The 19704-nt window shown below is 45.3% G+C and overlaps 2 protein-coding genes across 10 annotated transcripts in view; one reads left to right on the top strand and one right to left on the bottom strand.

The window, feature by feature from the left end:
* Positions 1-19704, bottom strand: part of PDE5A (phosphodiesterase 5A) — a 128289-nt gene that overhangs the window by 58111 nt on the left and 50474 nt on the right. Inside the window, exons 1-2 of one of the 6 annotated variants that reach the window (XM_063336273.1) lie at positions 14428-14803; positions 11587-11689 (exon numbers count right to left, since the gene is read on the bottom strand). In XM_063336273.1, coding sequence (XP_063192343.1) covers positions 11587-11669 — 83 coding nt within the window. In that variant the 5' untranslated portion in view covers positions 11670-11689; positions 14428-14803. Of the gene's footprint in view, positions 1-1357; positions 1480-1698; positions 2340-2562; positions 3170-11586; positions 11690-14427; positions 14804-19704 lie in introns of those variants that run through there. The other 5 variants (XM_063336272.1, XM_063336271.1, XM_063336270.1 and 2 more) reach the window with 5 other exon arrangements.
* LOC134516283 (uncharacterized) overlaps positions 1-19704 on the top strand; it is a 100952-nt gene that overhangs the window by 71194 nt on the left and 10054 nt on the right. For 2 of the 4 annotated variants that reach the window (XR_010071276.1, XR_010071275.1), the window contains exon 6: positions 17971-19186. The exons of 1 other annotated variant lie outside the window; for it this stretch is intronic. Coding sequence is in view for 1 of the 3 variants with exons in the window: in XM_063336277.1 (XP_063192347.1) it covers positions 10445-10594; positions 12970-13157; positions 13531-13669 (477 nt within the window). In the remaining 2 variants the exon portion in view is untranslated. Of the gene's footprint in view, positions 1-10444; positions 10595-12969; positions 13158-13530; positions 14088-17970; positions 19187-19704 lie in introns of those variants that run through there. One more of the 4 variants, XM_063336277.1, reaches the window with a different exon arrangement.

Raw genomic sequence — 19704 nt, 5'->3', positions numbered from 1 at the left:
AGGGCTTGTATTACTCCATAATAACTGGTTGAGCTGGTGATATTTTCCTATTCCTGTGTATAAATATTTGAGAAACAGATACAGAAACTATCCATTAGCAATTGTGCCTCGCCACGTGAAGCAGAATATGCCTCTCTGCTCCGCAAGATACCACATTAACGAACTTCTTGGTCTATTGCTTTTAGGACCTGTGAGTACTTTGGCATATTATGAAGCAACACAAGAAATGAGAAGCAGTAAATTAAGATTAGAACATAGTTGAAACTAGTTCCAGGAACACTGCTTTACTTGACAGAGTAAATATAATGCTCAGTAACAAAACATTAACAGCATAGTCTTTGTTCAATGTATTGCTGTCGGACAAAGACTCAACTAAAAAGAGCACGGCATTAAATTTTAGGGATTTTCTCTTTTCAAGCTGTCAATAACACTACAACATAGAACATTCAACCTTTTTACAAAGTACATCAGTTCTTTTAAACTGCTCAGCTTTACCGCGACGACAGGATATCACTTTAGTGAAAAAAAAAATTTGAACCGACAGACAGTCAAATAACTCATCATTTGTCCTTTCAAGTGCAAACTTACATATAAGAGCGGTATTCCTTATTATATCATTATAGTTTTGTCCATACACAGCAAGGACAAAAACCCCATTCTATGCAAGACAGGGGAGAAGAGAGTTTTGAGACAAACACAATGTTTCCATCACTTCAAAAACATCACAGGATTGTTGCCAAGCAAGAGCTCAAAGTCAACAGTTTTTCCGCAAAAAGGCAGAGGCATTGCCGTCACGGAGACGCGACTGAATTGTATTATGTGAACTGCTGCCTCTGTCAGACCCACACAAACACAAAACTGTGTCTCAGCATTAAAAAAAAAAAAAAAAAAAAAAAGACTAACCAAGACTAACGAAACCTCTCCATGGGGAAAACAAATCTGACACAGCGGTTACTATTTAATTAACATTCCTATTTGTTCAATACGACTTCCAGCTTCCAAAGGAAGTGTGACAGGCTGAACTAATAAAATGCTACTTCTCAAAGCTGCTAAAACCCTATTTCCTGGGCAAAGAAGCTACCCTTCAGTTCCAGACCATGCACTAGTGTTCCGGAGAATATCAAGGTTAACTACTTCCATCTCTGCGTCCTACACCTATGCACAGCCTTTAAAAAAAATAAAAATCAACATTTAAGACTTTAAAAAAGGCATTTTATTATTTTTCCGTTCAATGACCCTAAGGAAGAAGCAGCAGAAGAAAGAGGACCGCACGACAGATGGTCACAAGCAAGCGGGTGACCCCTGAAGCTTTCTAGCTTGCAGCGAATCAATTATTAATGGGGATTTCTCTTCTTACCGCCCCATCCCATGCAGAGAGGAGCAGCAGCAAAGCCCGGGTCAGAAGGCATCCATCCCTGCCCGGGGACTCGGCACAGAGGAGCGCGGCGGCAGCGGGGAGCAGATGGTGCCGAGCGGCAGCGTCCGAGGACCAAGAGCGCGGGAGTCGCTACCCCGAGCGCTCTCTCCACCAAGATATACCGTGGGAGTCGCAGATCGGCTGCGCTCTGCATCCCCGCCGCTTTGTTTATCGGAAAATATTCAACATGGAAACCTGACTCCGCTGCTAAAAATAGCCGTATTTCCTCGGTTTCAACTTGGAAGTCCCGCTCCTGAAGTGTGACAACGGTGAGCAAATACCTCGTCTTGTCTCCAAAAGGCAGCATGTCCAGCCGGGGAGGGCAGCGAAGCCCGGAGGAGCTCTTCAGGTCTTCGCATGAGGTGCCTCGCAAGAGCCCGCTCCCCGCGGGGCCGAGCCGAGCGCCGCCGGGCCGGGGAGGCTGCCCCCTGCCGGGGGGGCGGCCCCGCTCCCCGCGGACCCCCCCCTTCCCCCCCGCTGCCGCCGGGGCACCCCGAGGCGCTCGTCCCGCCGGCCGGAGCCCCGCGGCCCCTCCTCGGGCGGAGCTCTGGCCTCACACCCGCCACCGGCGGCTTCAGCTCCCCTTAACCCCGCCGGTGGCCGCCGGCACGTCGGAAAGCGACAAGCCCACGGGGCGACCGAGCCCTTCAAGAGCGGCGCTTTGTTTTGAGATTATCCTAAGTAACGACGGGACCCGCCCCCCCCGGAGAGAGTAGATGTTATCTGGGGCTTCGATGTATCTCTATCTAGTTCGCGGGGCAGGGAAAAAACACATCGCTCGCTACTCGCGAGAAGTTGCCTCTGTCTGTTTTAAACCCGGGAGAAGGGAAAATGAAGACGTAAAAGCCCTGGGCTGGGGCAGCTCCATCCAGCAGCCAGCGCCAGAGCCGGGGGGGGGGCCGGGGAAAGCCCCCGGCGCTCGGCGGAGCAGCGTGTGCGCTGCGGGGCAGCCGCGGGCAGCTGCTGCGCTGGGTTTCAGTTTGCGCTCTTTCGGGGCGGGGGCAGGGGATCGCTTTTTGTGTATATATATATATGTATATATATATATATATTTATTTTCTTTGGAGGCAGCGAAGGGACGTGGAAGAGCGAGCTTTCGCTGGGAAGAGAGGATCTGCCTCTGTCCGCCGCCGCCCCCGTCTTACCTCGTAGCTTTCCTAACAAAGTAAGAGCGGGTGAAGTCGCCGTGATCGTCCAGCCACGCTTCCACCGCTTCCTGCTCCGGCGGGGGGGGGCAGCTGCGCTCCATGCTCCGCGCCGCCGCTCCCGCCGCCGCTCTGCCTCCTCCCGCCGCCGCTCTCGTTGCCGCTGACTCCCCCCCCGCCCCCACTCCTCCTCCTGCTGCCGGTGGCCCCGGCTTTCCCCCCCACACACACACACACCCCGCCTTCGCCCCGCTCCCGGGTGTGAGGGCGGCGGGGTCCGGCCCCAGCGCCGCGCCGGCGGCACCTCAGCGCATCCCCGGCCCGGCCCGCAGCGGGCAGCCGGCTCCACCTCCGCCCCGGCCCCGCAGCGCCCCGGGGGGTGCCGCGCCCCGGCCCCGCCCCGCCCCGCCCCGCCCGGCACCGGCGGGAGCCCCCCCGGCACCGGCGATGCCCGGGGAGGCAGAAGGAGGCGTTTGTGTCCGCCGGCCGGGGCTGATGGTTCTTTGCGCCGAGGCTCAGCCGGAGCCGTTGGCCCAGGAGGTCCCCACGAGGCCGGGGAAAGAAAAAAAAAACAAACAAAAAAAACAAAACAGAAAAGCGATGAAAAAGTAAATGGTTCTCCCGGAGTCTGGCAGAGGGATTTTTTCTCTCCTGCCCCCACTTCACAGGTATTTTCTTTTCAAGGTGTGGCCTGTTTCAGCCTGCTTCGAAAAAGTGGTAAACGGGATGTAATTTCGGAGTATTTCACTGCTGGGTGTCAATATATGAGCTTCGATAGACCTCAGCCTGAATATGAGTACTAAAGCCCCGGCTTTTCAATCCTTCGTGCCTACAGTGAGGCTTTCAGGTCTCTTTTAGACATTTGATAAGCACAGCCTGGCTTTGAAGATGCTCCAGACTCACAGCTCCTACTTTCTCTGATATTAGACAGCCAGGCTTGAAATCTTGGTTAATTCTGAGCATCACTTTCACGTATTGTAGTTCCATTCTGAGATATGCATGCGCACACATTTATAATAATTTATCATCGGCATTCACAACAGACCTTGCACAAAGTGTGATGCACATGTATGGTTTCCCATGTCGTCGCATGCAGTATCTTTGAAGGTAAGATACGAATAACAAAGAGCAGCATGTTTCCGGGGAAAGGCATATACAGATTCTTTAAATCACTGGTTCCTGTGTAATCAGTTGAGAAATATAATCTAAAATGTTTTCTGCTACTCTTAAACCCCTTTCAGCGTATGCAAGGCAGCACGCTTCACATAGAGCAGACATCCCTGCACGCCTTAGCATTTTTCTTGCAGTGCTTATAAAGACTTGACTTACAGAGGGGGTGGGATTCTGCAGCCGGGGAAGGGGCGGCAGCAGGAACTTCACAGCAAAGGGCTTAAGAGCCTGTCCGTGAGCTTGGGGGAAACGTTTTCTGCGGCTTTGTGTCACATCTGTGCATAGCACTCACTTGGACATATGTGTCCTTTGGCTATAAGAGTTTGTGTGTAATATGAGACACACAGCAAGGGAAGTTGTGCATGAACATTGCTCTCTTATAAAAGGAATCTCGGGAGAAATGTGCACGGTGACCAAAAAGCAAATATGAAGATAAAGTATAAACCAGCGAAGACATGCTGCAAGAGTCAAGCCACTGTGCGAGGCAGAGAGAAATCTTTCAGCGGGGAAATACGGAATTACCAAGCAAAGTGCATCGACAGACAACATGGCAATAAATGAAGCCGATGTTCAGTGTCAAAACCTGGAAAATGCAGTATGTTAGAAAAAAGAACATACGCCCGTCATGTAACTCTCAGATTCCTAAATTAACCATTTCATTTCAGGAAAAGGGTTTTGAGGCTACAGTAGACATAGCAATAAAAGCTTCTAAGCTAGGCAAAGCTTTCGCAAATATCACTATGTTAGAATGCCATAGAAGTACAGCAGAAATGTAAAACGTACAATTATAAAATGCAGACTTCATAAATATCTGAAAGGCCATTCCCTGAATGGTCCTGTATGGAATATTGATCGTAGCACTGCTCATCCCATCCCAAAAAGCAAGCACAGACTTATCAGAGGTGATCTAGACAGGAAAAACAAGAATGACCAAACACATGGAAATATCTTTTCTGTAAAGAGGCAGAAAGAGTTTGTTTACAAAAGGATTAATAGAAATATATAGTTTAATTACAGGTATTTAAAAAGTAAGATGGGATTTTCTGTCTGTCTCGTAGGAGAATAACAAGGTAATGGTCAATGAAATTATGTCAGCTGCAATACATAGCATCTCATTTCATGTAATTAGGAGTAGCACTAATAGAAATAAGCATTTATACTGTAGTAACATCCAGTAAGCCCCAGTCAAGAACAGATATTGTACTGAGGGCTGTAAACACGTAATATTAAACATGAGGCCAGCTGAGGAGCGTGCAGCATCCCTGTGCTTCGTGCCACGAGGTGCTGGCACCCTTGGGTGAAGCCGCCTCTGCTGTGGAGGGGTGCCCAGGCTGGGGCAGTGTCTGTCCGACAGCGTACCAAAGCAGGGGGAGGCCGGGCACGGCTTTGCTCGGGGTTGGCACTCACGCCGTTACTGAGCCTACATGTAAGAATCGGTAAAGCCAATGCAAATGATTATCTTCCTGTGAATTCACTGGCAAAGCCGCGGTTCAAAAGATTGCTGCCCAAGCAAAGAATAGCACAGTCTTTCCCAAAAGAAATAGAAATGGAACAGTTAGGGGAAAAAAGGGCTACTTTCTCCGTATCCGATGAATTTCCATGAATAATAATGAACATGCTGTTTTCATTTTTAAGGTGACAGGAGGGGATGAAGGCCAAGCATAACAAAGAAGTGAATGGTAAAAGTGGAAAAAGTCTTCCATAATTTTGGCTTCCAGAGCGCTCTGAAAAAGCTCCGTGTATCTCAGCTCACACCCAGCTTTCCAGTTTGTCTCCGGAACTCAGATGACAGCATTGATGTGCGGTAGCTATAAACCTGAAAAGCATTTGCAGTAACGACATACAAATAAATACGACCTGTTCACGTTTAAAAGCTGGTTGTGGCCAAGCAGTACGCTCGAGAGCTCAGCATGGAAGCCAGGGTGCTTTTCCAGCAGTAGGCCCTTCTATAGCAGGACCGGTTGATGGAAAAGCTTTTTAGCTGAAGTATTCAGTTTGTAAGTTTTGCAAATACTGTCATGTGAGGAGATAAGAAAGGTGGGGGGTTTTTTTGTATGTCCGCGGCACATGAATTAGAAATGCTGCTAGCTCACGATAATTAGTAAGAATACGGAAGTATGTCATCAGAGAAGTATTTATGTATTATTTTATGTTCAAATAACTCTGTATTTATTTAAACTTATCTGAAAGTAATTTATTTCTGTATCATTTCCTTTTAAAAGAGAAGAAAATAAGGTTTCAAATGTCACCATAGTTGACTTATATGTCTGACTTACTCATGAGATGAACTGGAGCAGCATTTAGCTTTGCTAAGGAGTGGGAATTGGCTGTCTGTCTACCGTCGCTTAAATCTGGAAAACAGTTGGTCCATTTTGGCTCCTAAAACAAGTTTAGGGCTGTACTATATTGCCAGTGAGGCTAGAATATGATAAGGTAGAGGAAACTATTCCACTTCTTTATTAGCCAGCTCCTCTACGCACACACGCAAACACACACCCAGTGGAAGAATCCTGATATTAGTAAAGCCAGTTTCCATTTCCCTTCCATTATGTCAGTTGCATAAAGAGAGCGAAGTAGCAACCAAAATCCCATTCATTTAAAATCTAATTGTTACTTCAGCGATGAAAATACTAAATCATGAGAATGTCTTATCAGGTAATTCTCTCAGTCCCTTCCAAATAATTACTGGAAATGCTTCCCAAACAAACATAGCTACGCGGAGCTGCTCACTCATTGCATAACCTGCCTTCTCCTCCGGGATAACGTTGCATATGTCCTACGGGAAGCCATGTAAAATAGTAGCTTCCTCCTATTTTGATTTGAATGCGATTGAGCATTTGCGTCAATCAAAGCACCACGCGAAATTATTGTTAACCTCAGGAAAGCAGCAGCTTCTCGAAGTTGTTTGTAATACACAGACATTTGTCTGGAAAATACTGTCCAACTTCATCTCCTGTAGAATGTAATTTAGAATTTGAGTTTAACGTATTAGTATTTAATCTGTCAGCTGACCAGTATGCTCAAATTTTATCCTTTTCTACTTTCTATTGGAAGTCTCAGGACAAATTTGAAGACTGTTACCAAGTGTCTGTCTGTCTTTCTCAGCCTTCTCTCCATTAAGCTAAGGAGTGCCACATCTTCCCATCCTTCCTTGAACATCATCTTTTCCAGCCCTCTGATCATTCTTTTTCACTTTGGACATTTCCCAGCTCGTCTCTACCATTCCTGCGGTGTCTCACCACGGGAGGATCGAGTAATCCAGTTGAACACACACCAATACTAAATGAAGCGGAAGGGATATTTTGGGTACCTTGCAGGCGTTATTCATGCTAATACAGTCACCCTTGGCTACGCCTTCTCAGCAACGGCCTGATACTCTCGACCTGTGGTGACCGACTCTGCTCTCTGTTCCCTTTTTCTAAAGACTGGCTGTGTAGTCAGGCGTTGCCTGGGCACCTGCTCACTTCTGTATTTGTATATACGAATCTTTTTAATTTCATCCTGTGCTTGCAGTCCATTTCTCCAATTTATCAAGATTATTTTGAATTCTATGCCTGTCCTCCAAAGCGTACTCGGCCTCGCCAAGCTTAGGGCAAATTTGCTGAAGGGCACGGGTCTGGGCGGCGATGGGGTGTGATGCAGGTAGGTGAAACTGTAGGTGGGCTTCTCAGCATCATTACTGGTTTAGCTAGCTAGATCTTCTGGCACCTGCGTGCCAGAAGCACAACTCCAGTGAACATGCAGACACAGCCCTGATCTGGAGAAGGGAGGTGACGCCACGGGCGTATCATGGGGAATACCAACAAATGCAGTGCATTGACCGGTTCAAATGGTCTACAGTCCCATTTGATTGCAGTGCGCCCACTGTGCACCCACGTACTACGTGGGTGTCCATTTCCAGTTGCATTGAGCAGACCTTTCTGGGCTTCTGACACGTTGAAAATTGAAGCTGTGATCAACCTGTTCTTTCTTTTAATGGATACGTAGAGTTTGGCAGAGTTTAAACAGGAGGTAGGAGGTAAGTCGGCAACTTCTGTAGGCCAGATTTCACTCCAGGCCCTTCTCAAGTGCGTAACAAACGCTTTTTTCATTTACGTGATACATAGCTTATTTTTAAAGAACTTCTTAGCGCCTACTGGCTGGTTACTTGTTTTCAATTAGCAGTTGCTCTTATTAGTACTTTTACTAGTAATTGTGATTTTGAGTCGAAGTATTGGTTTTGTACTTAGACTTACAGATAATGATGAAGTCAAATTATAGGAGGCTTTTTTTCCTAATCGTGGTTGTTGGGAGGAGGAGACTGAGTGATGGAGTGTATAAATCAACGATTAGTCGGGTGTTTTTCAAGTACATCTCTTTGCAATTTGGACCGCGCTGTTTAGGACTCTAGGGGCTGCTTGAGTATGTGTGAGGAGGAGAACCCCGACTCCACTGGAGTAGTGCAGTAGCTTTCACCCATGTCAGTGGGTCCAGAATTTAATTCAATTCACAGCTTCAGTTTCTCTATACATTCTCAATTGACAGTTATAAAGAGTTTCCCCCATGCCCCGTAGCTAAAGGCATCTTTCCTACCACCACGCAGATTTCTGCTATTCTCTTTCTTTCCCCTTTCTGAAACGTAATGCTGCTTCACTCAAGGCTTTGCAGCAGATAAATTGTGTATCTACGGAAGACAGCAGGGTACGTATCAAAACCTGTTGAGCCTCTGACCAGCATTGGCAGAGTGGGCAGCAGCACGTACAGCTCAATCTTTTCTGCTCTGAGCATTTGCGTAACGTAGCACGGAACGTGGGGGAACACTCTCACGGGGGAAAGCAAGAAGGAAATCCACAGCAGCTTGAAATGCAGGACTCTGACGATGGTCTCCTCATGTTTTCCTAGTAAAAGGCCACGGAACCTCACCCAGCAATTCAGCATTAATGCAAGGTTTTAGAAAGATTATTGGTTTTATACAGGGATTCAAATCCAACATGTCCCCAGGTATGTTAGTTAGTTAGTTGCTAGTTAGTTAGTGAGTTAGTTTTCCTTGCTGCTGTACATTTCCACTGGTTTTCCTTTACATTTCTCTCTCTTCAGTAGCACGTATGGAGCTATTATGGTTCTTTCCAATAGATTAGTCTCATCTATTCTCCCATTTCTATAGTTGTAGACCGTAATTCTCTGTTAAGCTTCTCACACGTTAGCCTAACAATCGGAGTTTCCAAAGGCTCCCTGTCATCACAAATATCATCAGTAAAGCCCTTGCTTTTCTGGAGATGTTTTTTTCAGCACATTTTCCCAGTAATGAGCTCTCTGAAAGCAGAGAGGTGTGATAACACCAACAACTCCTACCCGCTGTCCCCCGTCTCGTACCATAAGAATAACTTTTGCCTACACGTTGCTCTGAGAATGCCTCTCTGCTTGGGTCTGCCATTACTGTTTCTTTCTTTCCAGAGTCACTGTTTTTCCCAAAATCGTTTTCCATCTTGGACACGAGACCGGTTTTATCTGTTCTTTTAATGAACAACTTTGTCTTCTCTGTGTTAAAATATAGTCCAGACCTTACTAAGTGATCTTAGTTGGTCTATATTAATGGCCTGCCCTTCACATTATTTGTCAGTCTATAACTTTTTGTAAATGGGAACTTTTTGCAGCAATAATTTTATATTTTTGTTCAGATCACTCAGTATGGATTTGGTCCATTTAATATGGACCACCCTGATATTATACATTGCTGGGGTTTTTATCAAGAATACTGTGAAGTCATGAGCCAAAGCCCTACCGAAATTTTACGGAAGTCTCCTTTATCAAACTAATTCACAATCTCATGGGAAAATAGGAAGGGTTGCTTTTTTTTCCTGACAAAACTCATTTTCTATGTTGACTGGCGTTAATTGTACTATCATCCTTTAATTGTACGCTGATTGCTTCCTGTACCAGCCTTTCCATCAGTTTTCCTGACATTGATGTCAGGCAAAATGATCTGCAATTTCCTTATTAAATAATGGAACAATGCTTGCTTCTCCTCTGCGTTCAGGAACTCACGTGGGATTTCAGGACCTGTTTTTCTTAGTTTGGTTCTTTTTAACTTCATCTTACTGAAGTTTCGGGTTGATACCTGTTAAACGGGTATTGTTTTACTTCCTCATATTTTGGAATCGTAGTAGTGAACACATGAATTTCTGCTTCGGTAGATGACATGAGGAATATTTTAGTGGCACGGAGCTGACTAATCTTTCAGGTATTGTTACTATCGCTAGGAAATCTTCATAACCCAGGCTATGACATTCACAAAAGTGTATATGCAGTTAATGTCGTTGTTTTCTATCTTGCCATAATGAGTAAAGCTGCTGGTTAGTCATTGCCCTGGGAACTCTGTGAGGCATCTGCTGGACCCTGTCTGAGGTGCCCAGGAAATTCGTATCACAATGCACTCCTGCTACAAATAGGTAAAAGTAATACATTTGGCTAGTGCCAAAGTTTGAAAGCATTTTATGACTCTAAAATTATACGCTCTCACTGACATTATTTACTTAGAGTAATAGAAGACTTGATCTTGTCCAGACCCCAAAGTAATTAAACTGTGGAACATTTCCTATTGATCTGTGTGGAAGACATTTTTGAAATAACAGGTGTTCCTTTCACCCAGCTTGCACTCAACTGAATAAATTAACTGGTTTTGACCCATTAGGAGGAAACATACTTTAGTAACACTCTGATCTGATTTACTCAGGAGAGCGAGCATCGTTGGTATTCTGTATGCATCGCTGATACCAGAAAAATGGTTGTGAATGAAAACCATCACTATGCTTTCGAAAGACCGCAACTGGAGCCAGGGCTTCTTCGCAGTGGAAGCTGTACCACGAATGTATCTCTAGCTTGGGTGGGTATGTCATCAAATATTCACGTGTTTTTCTAATTTATAGAAGGAGGGGGGGAATGGAGGTCTGTACCCAGGCCAATACAGAGCCTACAAGTAAACAGAGAATATATCACTGATATGCAGCGAGCATAAAAGTTGTTTTCAGGGCGTTTTAGGAGTGCACAGGCATATTCTGGTAATTAAGTAAAGCATTAACCTGATATTGTGAAAGACAACCCAAAAATTAGCATAGAGAGATTATTTGTGTATACGTAACACTGATATTATAACTTAAAGGTGTAACCACAAAATCGTCACTGTTTTGAAAAAGCAGGAAAACGTGTAAGAGATGAGTTTGTAACTCAGGCTGACTGCAGCACTGCTAAAGGAATAGATTGGGCCTATGTGGCCTTTTAATTATACTCAACAACAAAATGTATGAGCACAGTCAGATTGAAAAGAGGGTGTTACACACGAGTCTGTGTCTATTTCTGGATCCCATTTGATTTTTTTGGAGGGGTACGGCACACTCGGGATCCTTCCATTTTCTCCTTCAGTTTTCATGCCTGTCCCTCAAGACACCTGCGGTGCAGGCATTTGTTCAGCCGAGGCAGCTGGAGTGACTGTGTTGCCAGCGTGCCATCGCTGATCCCAGATCAGCGGCAGGCTGGTGCAGAGGTATTCCCCACAGCGCCTCTTCACCCTGCCTCATCTCTTTGCTTTTGTCAAAGCTTTGGCTGACCTGAGGACCTGCAGCCTTGAACACCTTTTGATACTAGGTAGCTAGTTTCTGTCTGGTAAATAAAAGACGAAAATTATTAGGGCAAATCAGTGAAGTGGCTCTTTAGACTCTCCCACCCAATAGCTTGGGGTCAGCGCAAGCCTGCCTTCCTGAACAAGTGAAGCTGTATTTCTCAAGAAAAGAGTGCGTGATCCAAGAGCTACCGGGTCCAAACTGTCGTGGCTACCTATCTTTTCATGCTTGGTGTTCTGTTTCTGAAATTGCTACTTACCTTTCGTCGCCGGCAGGTTGCACACCGTTTGGTTCCTGAGGCAGGGGTTGTCCATGGTCGCACGTTTCTGCAGCATTTAGCATAGTTGGTACTTCACAAGCTGCTGTAAAACCAATACAAAGTAAAACAATTTTTGTTGGAGCCCAAAACCCATTTGCGTCTCTTAAAAGCTTTTCTATTATTCAGCGGCCCCTCATTGGATCAGCGAGGACAGCAATAGTCGTCGCTGGCCCTGTACTGCAGATGGCTATAACCAAGTGGAAAGAATACGTGATCTGACTTAGGCTATAGAAAAAGTTTCCGTCGTAGCTAAAATTACATCCGATGAATCACTCGCTTTTAGTATCGTGTCTAGTCTTCTGAACCACTGGGGAGCTGACTTTTGATCTACCTGTGCTTTCTGTAGCCCTGGGGGTTACACAGCTGCTTCTGGCAGCTTATACCGCATCCTAGGAGAGACAGAAAGTTACGTCCGTGGCGTGTTGCAGGCTGCAAGCAACACCGCCGGATTCTCAGCTGTGGCAGACCTGATTTGGTACCTTTGCTCCCCAACGGATAATGTGAGCGTCTGAAAGCAGGACGCGCCTCACCGGTGACTGCCTGATCTGCTGGCCCGTGGGCTCCTGGAGAAGGAGAAACTCGGCCACTCAGGCCTTGAAAGCAGGTAGCTGGCTCATCCCTGAGCGGGGCCAAGCTCCTAGGCGTACTCTGAGGGAGTTCTGGAGTATAACAGGGATTTAGTGCCTGAATGGGACACCGGTATGCACGTGAGTGGCTCTGTTCAAGCCTTTAGGCCATCGGTTAGATACCTTGGGATTTAAAATGCCAGCAGTGCCGTACGGAAGGACTCCCGGAAGCCACAGCCACGCATCGGTGACCAGCTACCTGGGATTTTTCACTTTAAAAATGTAGGCATAATTTTATTTTGGTGTAATATGAGAATGTGAACTGTGGCTTTCATCCTTCAAAAGCAAAAAGTCTCATATCCAATAAGGGAGGCAAGTACCCGCGTGTTAGTTGTTGCGGCACCCCGCTTTTAAGGCCTTTAGTGTAGACTTTAGACCAAGGGAGAATCAAACTGTGTGGGAACAAAGCCGCCAGAAAGAGCTAGGTACACGGGGACAGGGATATGGAAATAAGCACGTAATTTTGCTAAATGTTTCCAGTTCAGAACAACAATATTAAGGAGACTTTTGATGACCCTAAAACTCCTTCCAACTGCTTGTGAGCTGCGGGCTGCGCCTGACATTCCTGCTTTCCGGCTGCGAAGGCTGGTCTCTTTTTAGAAATCCAAAGAAAAAAAAACATTTAATTTTTATTTGAGCTTATTGAATTAATTTTAATTTTATCTATTTCCCAATTTAAACGGTTATGTGGGAACAGAAGTTTGTGTGGTGTTCTAGCGGCTCCAGTAACACTCTGAGCAGCCTCGAGGACATGAAAGGCGACGCAGCGTGGGCCAGCCTGCGAGGAGAGCTGAGCCGCGGCCCGGCTTCTCAGTTCATCCTGCACCCAACACACACCTATCCCTCGCCGTTTTCCTCCTTTCCGTACGAGGCTGGACGGGAGAGGTGCGAAACAGACTGAAAGGCAGGATTTGTGTTGGGGGGGGCGGTACGTGGCCTTTATCCGTCATTTTGTTTTCCTTTGTTAGTGATCTAGAAGCGGGATTTCCTGTGCTTTATAAGAGTTTGGTGCTAGCTAGAGCGCGTGGTGAATGCTGCCAGTACAGTAACGTTAACAGAGAAAAGCATATGCAGAAAAGTACGTGCAGTACCGGACTTCAGTACTTTTATACTGTGTAATCTGAATTTGCAGTGTACGCGTTTCGATTGTAACTGCCAAAATCTATTTTATCTTTGACAGCTGACTTTATGGCTTTTTGTGGGGAAATTGCACCGCTTATTAAGTTGGTACTGACAGGATTGGATTCTGTGTTTACAGGAGAACGGCTACTGCAGGCCCCCCTGAACAACATCTCTGCCGCTGCTCTTACTTTAAGGTCCTGAAAACCCAGGATAAATCAGGAAACATTTGCCACCGTATGTTCTTTCAGCGTAAAAGAAATCCAACATACGATTGATAATTGACCCGAACAGTTCTTTTGATAAATTTACGTCTCCTCTCAATCTGCTGTTGAAGTGCCTTTCAGATGTGGATTCATTTATCCTTCCAGCATTTCTGTCTTAGGCAAAATCGTTTTGTTAGTTTGTAGGAGCTAAATCACAGCTATTCCCTTTAGTTACTTAATGGCGGACTCTTAATGTCTTGGTCTCTCTCTGTGTGCAAATAAAAATACGACCTGGTTTTGCTACTCACAGGTAGTCTGGGGAGATAAGAGAATACAGAGTTGGATGGTAGGAAAAATAGCAAAAGTGGGGAAAAACCCCCAAATCAGTCTTCTTGATGGTTTTGAATTTTTAGTGAGGTTGAAAGATGTTAACTTTACGTGGACTGATATTCAGGTTAAATGATGCACGGAGCGTAATATTACTCCTAGGGAAAACAAATTTTGCTGTTGCTGTAATCTTGTAATTCTATTGCTTCCTAAAGTATGAATTGTTTAGAATGAAAAAATGTATAACAAAAAGGATATAAATATATACATATATAAACAAGAGGAATGGGAATTCTATAGTGCTTAGAGTTACTAATAAGGAAAGAAAATCAAGAAATATAAGTCGTTCTTAAACTAGTCGGTAAAGTTGAAAGTGAATGCTGGGAGTCCTCCCAAGTGCTTTCCAGCCATAAAAGCTTGTAGAACGTAGATTTTAACACAGATACAACCCGGCTGAGCACTGAGCTGAAACATGCATAGTACTATTGTTTTCAGTCGCTTACAGTTTTTACTCGCTGCGCTGGTCCCCGAAGGTTCAGCCTGTTTTTCATCCGGAGCGGCTCAAAGCATTAGGACAGTTTGATCACTTTACGTCTCAGTAGGAAAGCTTCAGATTGAAACAACCCCCCTCGTTCAAAAATAGGCTTCTTTCTTTTTTCTTTTCGTTTTTCTCCAGCAGTTTTGCGGTTTCTGAAGAGCTATGCTCATGGACCGTAATATACAATAATTTCCGAAGCTCTTAGTACAAGTTAATTAAAAAAAAAAAAACAGAGTGTCTTTCAGTTTGTGTGTTTATCTGTGTCTTTGAGTATCTGGCAGTTCCTTTAACTCCAGGATCCTTCAAATCCGCTAACCAGCATCAGGCAAATCTGGTGGGAAGATAAAGACAGCAAAATGGCGTGAACATCTCAAAAAAATGAGCCCCATTGTAAAGAGACAGAGCGTTAACGCCCTCATTGAGAGCCCGGGTATCACCGAACATCCCCGGAGAGGACGTGCCCATGTGGCAGAGCGCTTTACAGCCTCCCAGCGCTGGAGCTTCCACTGGAGCTCTGCACCATCCCAGACAGGTGTCAGACAGTGAGGGCTCTCCTGTGCGGGCTCTTCGCTGCCTGCAGTGTTAGTATAATTCAATTAAAAATCTGTCTGTCGCAAAATCCAAATAGAAAAAGTGCAGCTGGAGTGATTCTGATGCTGCCAGAACAAACAGCGCACCCGCTTCAGGCTGGAATCTACCTGCTCTCTCGCTTCTTTCCCTCTGCTAAGGTTGAACGTAAACATTTCTTACCCACTACTTCAAAAAACAGCGTGAAGATAGCCTAACTTTCATCTGCCCTCCTATTTTTACTTTCTTTTTTGGAAGGAATCAGAGAAATGTCCCTCTCCACATTGCCCATGACCCTGTAAATACCCTTCCAGCTTCCGGGTCAAGAGTAAAGTTCTTCTCTGGTGTCTCTGGTGTTCTCGCCGCGTTTCACCGTATTCCTTCTCATTTGCGCTCTTCTCATCACCGGTGCTTGGAAATACCTCATGCTGTAGTGCAAAAGCACAACATCGTCTCCTGTTCGAGTCTCCCTCAGAAAACTCGTCTTTTGTAGCATTTAGAAAGACAAGTTAATAGCAGTAGAGCCATTATTGTGTGCCCACGCACACTGGTGGCGCTGGTTTATCGCTCGCCTGACCTCGCCGCGTGCTGCTCACAGATCGGGGCTGCTCAGCCAAGGTCCTTGGGACACGGGCCGGGCCTTTGTGTTCGGTACATAGTGTCGCTTCTGTTCTCTGGCTGGATGTCTTGACCTTTAAAAGGCACCTCTGAGCCTGTCAAAATGTGTTTTATTTAATCAAGAACGTAATTGGGAGATCGCAAATCTCTGTTACGGGCCTGAAATTCTCTCGGCGTACTGTTCATGCCAACCCAACTTTGTCCACACAGATGTTCACGAAGCTCTAATAAAAAGAGCAAAAGAAAAGGCCTTCAAAAGGATGAGAAAAGCTTTTCTTAGCATTACTTTCCTCCTTGTTAACGAAACGGGCAATTTGAGTTCAGGTTAACCTGGGTTTATTCCAAAAAATGAGAAAAAATATGGCGATACTTTATTCCTCGGCAGAGCTGAGCTGAGCCCAACACAATGAAACGGAACAATTTAAAGACAGCCATTAAAGGTGGAAACATTTGTGTAATCAACAGCAATGTTCCCTGCAGTACAGGACATTACAAGGGAGCTGGTTGTGCTGCAGGCCTTGTTGATTTTTCACTAAGTAGAGTAGGAACTTTCTGCGTAAATCCCGGGGTGCTGCGGCAGGAAGGTGGCCGTGTAATCTGAGCTGTCTGACCCCGGCGAAGCAGCAGGCTGCAAGCTCGCTGCCTAAAGAAAGTAGTAAAAAAATCAGCGCTGGGAGGAGAACTCGCTGTTTTATTAATGTTTATCAGAGTAAAGTGAAATAACTGAAGCGATATGCGCAGCACGTAAAAGCAAGGGAGCGAAAGGAAAAAATGCTTTTGAAGTGTGCCCCGGCCCTCTCTCAGAGAGCCGCTCGTCCATCTCCCCTCCAGCTCGTCCTGTCAAACAGCTGGCACGGGGCGTGCTCCGCAGGCCGACGAGCCGCATCGCTCATACAGCTGTGCTAGCGGCAGCACAGATGCTTTTCACTTGCGCTTGGTAGCTCCTCGCCAGCTTCCAGAGTCTTGGCAGGATCGTTCACAGATGTTCGACACGGCAGAGATGAGGCAGAAATTCACTGAAAAGGGATGTGAAGTTAACGCATAGACCCGTCTTTATCAGACTCTATAAAGTCCATCTCCGTGGATCTGGTAGGAAATGACAGAGGCACATTGCATTAAAATTCCTTCTTGAAAGTTACATATCCCAGAAATTAAGGAAAGAAGCCTCTTCTGCTTTATTTGTATGTAAGAACTTTGACGTCCTTGTGAAAGGCACTGGTCTGTCACTGCTGGGGCCAAGGTCCTTATCCACAGAGCACCGTGCAGGGCTCGCCCTTCAAAGAGCCTTTTAATGTGCCTGAAAAGTCACTTAGATTTCCTCGTCCTAGATGAGTCTCTGCCTGTTCACATCCCTTGGCTCCCTCAGGTCGCTGCAGCTTTGCCAATAGTGAAAGTCGTAATGACTTTCTTATGTTAACACGGTCGACTGGAAAGTGACTGGAATAAAAACCCTCACTTCTCGCACGCTGCCAAACAGCCTCCAGATGGGTGGTGGGCTTAGTTCCTACTCACTGGAAGTTTTCATAGAAAGAAGAAAGCTGGAGGCAGCACACAGACGCCATTTACTTAAGTGCGCGTTCTCCTACAGGTTGTGGTTTAACTCCTTCGCTGTGTCTGGCAGCTCTGCAGCCTCTGACTCTCTGCTTCATTGCTGCGCAGCAGCCTGGCAGAGGTGTGGGGCTGGAGTATCCTTCTCTTCTTCTCAAGGCCTCACGCGTGCTGTGGTTGACTAAACCTCCTCGTCGAGAGCTTTCACCCTCAGGGCAGTTCCAGAGAGTACTGCCGTCTCCCCCATCCTCCTCAGCGGTGTTGTCGGAGTGGTCGGGAAGTCGCTTGGGATGAACGCCAGTACACGTGAGCGCGGGATTTAGACCAAGACCTTTCCCATTATCCCTAAGGACTAAACCAGTCCCTATAGAAGTCAGTGGAAACTGAGGTGGCCCTAAGTGTACATTTATAGGAAAAGAAAAAAGCAAACTAATAACCGACAAGAATTGTTTTAACAAGAGAATCTAATTTTTCCCTTTTCACCGTGTGTTATTCAACGTACGGTGTATTTGCTGGCCAAGGAGGGAAGTCTGGGGAATCTATTCATTTTCCTCCGCATTTAAACAAACACTTTCTCATACCCATGACCAAGAAAGGAAGCAAAAGTACTTAGCAAACTTATATTAAGTGTTCTAACTCAATGTTTATATTTTGTTCCTGAAAAATATACTGACTGTATTGATAGCATAGCAGCGTTCAGCTCCTGCAGTCTGATGTGGGAGAGGGCTCGGTGAATATTTTTAACCTTGTATGGAAACTGAATTTTGTTTTTCAGAATACCTGCAGCTCAGAACAGTCTGAGCCATTCTGAAGCAAAAACTGCGGCCTTCAAAGAGAGTTCCTACCACTCCCCCGGGGAAATCACGTCTGGGAGAAGAAAGCCAGGAGTGTCCAGAGATAGGTCTCCCTCTGAGGAAATCTGTCGCTTCCCCTAACTTTTGAGTATTTCGGTAATACGATTTTAAGACAGAGGTCTTATGAACACCAAGGATACTCCTATAGGAAGACGATTTCTTTCAACCCGATAGCTGTCTTAGATCAATTCCAAATCGCTGCATAACGCCACTACTAGCTAAGGTTTTCTGGATTTGCATTTGATGGATAAACCTGTGATTTCACTTACTAATCCGGAAGCGTCTGAAGATAAACACCAATATTTATGAAATTGTACTCTATTCCCCTAAGTCTGTATTTTCAGGGGTCGTGCCAGAAGTTCTTACTTTGGGAAATGTAAATCAGATTTAAAATATGTGATTGAAAAGATAATTTGGTCTTGAGAAGCAAAAATATTTAAATTTTGTTTACTTTTTAGTCTCATCTCATTCATTTTGAATACTTCATGCTACAGTTCCCTTGTGTGTAAGTAAACTTTTACTAGCTAAGGATGAGCTGCAGCTTCCAAATGCAATCTCCAAAGAAAAAGGAAGAATAATGAAGAACTATTGTATCTTAAGAATACATCCGGAAGATTTGGATAAAAGATTTTGATTTCTTTCCAGCGCTTATCATCCCAATTATCAAAATAACGGCCCTCCGGCCACAGAAAGGATAAGTCATAAACCGCATGGCATGGCGGATTTCGTATTTTTAACGAACAATGTTGTCATTGTGTGGCTCGGTTTCCCTCGGGGAAGTCCCACATCTTTTGCAGAGTTGAAACAAAATGTTTTGCTTTTACGTATTTGCTGCCTTGAAATAAACTAAATTAATTGTGATGATGAAAAAAGGAGGAATTAGGAAAGACGGGTATTTTATGGCAAGGAGTGGCTCGTTTTTTCATATTTCTGTGGTAACGACAGGATACATAGATTCACGCCCACCATTAACCTCACCAAATGCAGTAGAAAATCGCAGGCTTAGGATGAGAAATGGCTGCAGTACTACCCGGATTCGTCTTTGCTGTCCACTTCACCATCATATTTTCTCATCACTACTGCAAAATTGAATAGATTTAAGAAGCACGGTCAGACTTTACGCATCGGGTCAAATTCTTCTCTTTACCCTGTGCTGTCTGTTTGGAGTGACTCATTTCCCTAGGGTTTATCTAGATTTATAAGATATCGATGATCTTAAAGGTCCCTTCCAACCTCAACAATTCTATGATTCTATGATTCTATGATTCTATGCCAACGTAGTGAAAAGCAGAAGCTTATTCAAAATGATATTTTGTCCTCTTTGGGAGATTTGCACCTGAAGTGGTGTTTCTATCAGAACTGTAAGGAAGCGCCAAATCTGGATGATGGGAATGTGTTTGTTTCACCTTGGGGATTTTGCTTTAAAAGCTGTTACAGTTTTGCTTTACACTACCACCTGCAGCTTTTTCTAAAATGGCATTTGTACTGCTTGCGTACCGCAGTAGTTTACAGAAATGGTCTTGTCTCTGTCCCCACGGGGATGCTTAGTCCTGCCCATCAGTCTGAAGTTCTCTGAGTGACCAAGACAGTGGACGATCCAGACCAGCCCTGGGGACTTTGCTGCCACAGAGGAAGTCCAGTGATGTTCGGTAAGA

The sequence above is a fragment of the Chroicocephalus ridibundus genome, chromosome 5, assembly GCF_963924245.1.
Source record: "Chroicocephalus ridibundus chromosome 5, bChrRid1.1, whole genome shotgun sequence".
In the NCBI taxonomy this organism is placed as follows: Eukaryota; Metazoa; Chordata; class Aves; order Charadriiformes; family Laridae; genus Chroicocephalus; species Chroicocephalus ridibundus.
Note: the sequence above shows the minus strand (reverse complement) of the source record. Positions and strands in the feature narration are given on the sequence as shown.